Source organism: Corvus brachyrhynchos, unplaced genomic scaffold, assembly GCF_000691975.1.
Source record: "Corvus brachyrhynchos isolate BGI_N302 unplaced genomic scaffold, ASM69197v1 scaffold200, whole genome shotgun sequence".
Classification (NCBI taxonomy): Eukaryota; Metazoa; Chordata; class Aves; order Passeriformes; family Corvidae; genus Corvus; species Corvus brachyrhynchos.
In genome coordinates this window covers 88,322-93,399 of record NW_008236184.1, presented here as the reverse complement: position 1 = coordinate 93,399, position 5,078 = coordinate 88,322, and the positions used below count along the sequence as shown (strand labels likewise).

Here is a 5,078-nt window from a genome sequence, read left to right as displayed (position 1 = left end):
TGGACAGGGAGGGATGAACCAGATGAGGACTTTTGCTCCAAACGGGAAAGGAGGAAACCTCAGTCCCTAGAGATGAACCAGATGAGGACTTTTGCTCCAAACGGGAAAGGAGAAAACCTCAGTCCCTAGAGATGAACCAGATGAGGACTTTTGCTCCAAATGGGAAAGGAGAAAACCTCAGTTCCTAGAGATGCTCCCAGAGATAGTCCTAACGATGAAGATGATGAAGACCCTTTGCTCCCAGGGAAGGAGAAGGGCCTCTGTTTTTGTTTCTGAACGGCTCAACCTTAAAATTGTACCCCAAAAAACTTCAAGAGTGGACCCTCGAAAGCAGTTGCGGGAAAAGCTGCAAGTCGGGGGAAAGGACTCACACGCAGGCAGAGAGACTCCTCTTCCTAAATGGACTGAACAATATTTGGAAGTGGGCGGCTGTCTCGTTGTGATAATGTTTTCATAGCATGAGCAAGAAGAGACTTCTCTTTCTAAATGGACTGAACAAGGTTATTATGGAAGTGGTAAACAGACTGAACATCTTAAGGGTTGTCTTTTCACATTGTCAGTGGGAGAAGGGAGGAAGGTGGGGGGAGGAGGAGAGTTCTGAAGGTGGTATAATTTTTTTTTCTTCTTTTAGGTCTGTTAATAAACTTCTTTATATTCTTTCAAGTTTGGTGCCTGTTTTGCATTTCTCCTAATTCTTATCTCACAGCAGATAAACAGTAATGAGTATTTTGGACCAAACCACTACACTAAATTGGTGTTTCTGCCTGGTTACAAACCGAACCCGCGACACCTTCACCCAAACATGCTCAGGAACAAGGTGGCCTCATTTAATGCTCCTTCGCATCGTGCCAGTGCATTTGTTCATAAAGAAAATCTATATGAACAAAGAATATCAGATGATGGGTAACAGGAGGCAGACTTTCTTGAGAGTGTTTTCTGCAAATTCTAACTCTCACTAGGCTTTAAGTTACATTTTAGGAATTAAAGCTCTCTCCCTCACAATAAAATCCTGTGTTCCAGTTCCCTGGACAGTTTTTAATGGGTCTTCCAGCTCAAAGGAACCTGCAAAAGCATTCTGAGACAATAAAAAATGGACACATGCAAAATTCTCAATACTATTTGTCACAGTAGAGCCCAATTCAACACCAGCTTGCCAGGGTCACATTCTGGCTATCTACACTACTTTGAAGCTTTTGAAAATTTCACATATTGTGCCAAGAACAATGCCACAGAGAGCACATCCAGTTTCCATCCTCCTTCAAGCACAATGTTGGGAGCAACAATATCCCAAGTGAACAACTGTTTTCACAACTCTGAATTTGCATCAGCCTCTGCACATCTTTGTGAGGATATGGCAATAATGGGTCCAACTGTACTCTGCACAAATTGGACGAGAGTATGCTTTTATCTTTTTATCTCAAAGTAGGAAACATTATTCTTAATCATGCTAGGAACAACAACAACAATTCAATTTATTTAGGTCATTAACTCCTCTGCAAAAGGAGGGGTGGACTTGAGCTTTTATCTCACTGATTCTTGTAGCTGCACAACAGTCACCTTGCAGGAAATGTCCACAGAAACTTGGCATCTTTTTCAGTCACTAACCATCAGGGAACAACTGCATCCTGCATAAATAACTATTTATTGTGTTCAAAAACAAGATTGGTACATCTGTGCATATTAATACAGTATAACCAAATGACTTCTTTGAAATACAAGACAGCAGGGCATGATTCAAGGTTGGGTCGACTTTTCTTCTACTTTTTAAAACCTAAGAAAAAAAAAATCTTTATAGCAAAAACACTAGTCTCAAATGTCACACCATAGATTTAAGTTAGTTGTAGCTTTGTAATCATCTTCACTGTAGAAAACAGACATTTTGACATTTGCACTGTAAAATTACACAGTCATTTGATCATTACAAGTTCCCAATGGTGTCTTTTGAATAGGATTTCTTTGGTATAGGACAGGAAACTCAGCTGTTGATGAATCCTTTAGTTTGAAATTCAGTTTACCTCTGATGGTAAAAGAGTTCACCCTGCACAACTGGCCTAAACACTAATCCTAACATTCTTCATTGGCAGCCATTTCACAGAGAATTTCCACAGTACTAGCTAAATATTAAGTTACTACACACACCATTTGCTTATTTTACAGGACAGATTTCACCTTTGCAAATATTTCTCTCATAAGGCGTATAGAACTGCCTGCAGCAGGGCTACACAACTGTTTCCTTCAGCCAGCCAAAGAGGCTATAAGGGGATTTTTATTTGTTTCCAGGCACCCACTTTCTAGTAAGTACAGACTGACTTATTCTTTATGCTATATTAATTACCTAGTAATCTTTAGGAATTGTAATACAGGATGCATAGTAAAATATAGGCAATACCAAAGTCTTTGGTGTTAGATGTGTCCATACCACTGTGATACTCTTGTTCCTGCAAGTTCAGACATTGAACATAGGGAAAAAACCCAACAACTTCAACACTACAAACCATTGGGAGATTATGGCTTTGGTCAGTACCTTGTGCAATACATCAGAACTTCTACTTTAATTCTAGGTCTTATTTTTGTGTAGAATCTATGCACTGGAACATTTTTAAACTGATGTACATTGAAACAAGCAGCAAACCCTGCACTTCACCCGATCTCAATGCTACTGATGAGATTCTGCCACATCAAGATTCAACCCTGCAAGGAATTCTTCACAGTGAGATCTATTTAACAGCTCCATTAGTGATTCATTAATATCTTTGTTGAAAACAGAGTCAAAGTTTCCATTCACACAAGCTTCATTTTCCAGTTGAAAACTGCTCATTAAATCCTGTATCCACTTGAGTTCCTCAGAAAGTTCCTGTCTGAGGGATTTATACTGACTCTGCAGCTCAGCGTACTTCCCAGATATGCCTGTAAGGCTGGCACCAACAGCCTTGATATCATCATGCAAGTGTCTTTTCAGGGACTCCATTTTACGGTATTCATACTTCAGCTGGGACAGCTTGTGCCTCACGCTTTCACTCTCTTCTTTATACCAAGCCTCTTTCTCATTATAAATGGAAAGCAGAGCATCCATGTCCTCCTGCAAGGAATCATGGGATGCAGCCAAGGTGCTGAAACCCCTCTCCATACGGGAAATGTCCTCTAGGACATGGGCAAAGCGCTCGAAGTTGATGTAGGTGTTATTGGGGGGCATGCTCGAGTGGCACTTTATGGTGTACTCCCTCAGGCGTTTCGTCTTCAGCTGTGTGTTCTCAACCTTCTTGCTCTCCTGGACTTTGGTTTCATCTTTCAGCTGGTGAGTCGTCAGACAGAGGAACCAATATTACTGAACGTTTACAAGACTGCAGCAATTTAAAAGCTCTACACAAAGGATGCAGCCTGGGCTTCCACAATGCTGGGAGATTCTTTGCTCACACAGATTTTCCTTCATGCATTTGATTAAAAGAAACAAACACCAAACACACAAGACCAGAACTGAATGTGACAATGATGTGCATTCATTCCAATGTGGCAAGTGCAAAAAACATGGCTGCAACTTATTTTCATGCTAATTTTTAGCAGTTAACAGTGTCAAAACTATCAATATTTGTACGAGGAAAAACAACAACCCTAAAACCACTCCAATTAATGTTTTGTGCAATGCAAAGCAAAAACTGAATTTCAAAAATCCTCATTAGTCATGCTGAGACTAGCTAAATGTATTTTCAGTAAGAGACTTATCCACATAAGCAAGCAATGTTTATGATGAAAAAATACATACAGACACACAAATGCAAGCAAACCAGAACATGTTGTACAGCAGTTTCTCTTGAGAGAAATTATATTTTCCATATTGATTGCAGTCAACTGTCAATTCAAGAAAGCACTGAAGCCAACACACAGTATATGCCCATGCAAACAAAGAAGAATGGAAAAATGCAAAGCCCAGTCCAATATGGGATACTGTAATGTGCAATAAACATCAGAACCTTATTACTCTCTTTTTGAAAGTTATGATAATAAAAGAAGCAATTTGCAGAAATCCAAGGATTTGGTCAGACCCAACCAATTTCCTCCCAGTACATCTCTTTGGGTCACCCAGCGTCACAAAGTATAAAGAGGGCAGTTTTCCATTTAACACACCAGTAAGAGTGAGAATATGATCTCTGCTTTGTTCATGGAAAAAACTAAGATCTGTTTCTTTATTCAGTCTTACCGTTATCCATGGATGAGAAAGAGCTTCCTGAATTGTCAGCCGCTTCCTAAAAAACAACAACACAAAAAAAACCCCAAAGACTTGAATAAAAAATACTTGGTACACAAGTCCATTGACTCACACTTCTCCCGGGCTTCCTATGAAGCATTTATCACGATAATTCCAGGACAAACCCTCAAATTTCACGGTTATGTTTCTCCTTGAGGCACACTGCCTGTGTGTAGTTTAGTTACTGTTCTAAACTTCAGTAGGTAACTGTTCTTACTCCACACAACTTTAATTCTTCATCAAAATATGCCTGTACTGTTGTGCACCCTTCCATAAAAAGTAATACAACATTCCTTTGTTTTGTTCATCTGACATGCTTAGAAAATACATTCTTGCTATACACCTTTGATATGACTGTGTCTGAATCAACAGTAATTATACCAGAGGTAATCAACACTAATTATACCAAAGCTGTCCTTTGGAACATGGTATTATAGCACTGCAGGAGCTGTTGTTTCCTGAAAACAACATTTCTGAAAGGAATACTTCAAACCTAATCAAAGTGGATCAAACCTAACTTCTTTCTGCATTGGAGCGGTTTGGTGAACAGCACGTTAAGAGCACCAAGAATCAAAGACACAAACACAGCGTTGCACAGGCACCATGTCTGTACACAGGACAAATATCAACATCACTGACTTCTCCTTGGAGCTGCTAGACCTGTGCAAAACTCTCATCAAACACCTGCTCTGCCCCAGACTGAGGCCTCACGATTTGCAGAAATCTTGACTGAACAGCTCTTTCTCTCTCATAGCTATTTTCTCCCCTAATGAAGCCATTAGAAAGAACCACAATGGTCTGACTTTCCTCCAGGACAAAGAAGGTTACAGGGAAA

General features: G+C 39.9%; 1 protein-coding gene across 3 annotated transcripts in view; it reads right to left on the bottom strand.

Annotated features, from left to right (window-relative positions):
* The window catches only part of DAPK2 (death associated protein kinase 2), a 42,038-nt gene that overhangs the window by 11,677 nt on the left and 25,283 nt on the right, over nt 1–5,078 (bottom strand). For 2 of the 3 annotated variants that reach the window (XM_017737202.1, XM_008636714.2), the window contains exon 8: nt 4,196–4,241. In XM_017737202.1, the coding sequence (XP_017592691.1) occupies nt 4,196–4,241 (46 nt within the window). Of the gene's footprint in view, nt 1–1,623; nt 3,293–4,195; nt 4,242–5,078 lie in introns of those variants that run through there. The other variant, XM_017737197.1, reaches the window with a different exon arrangement.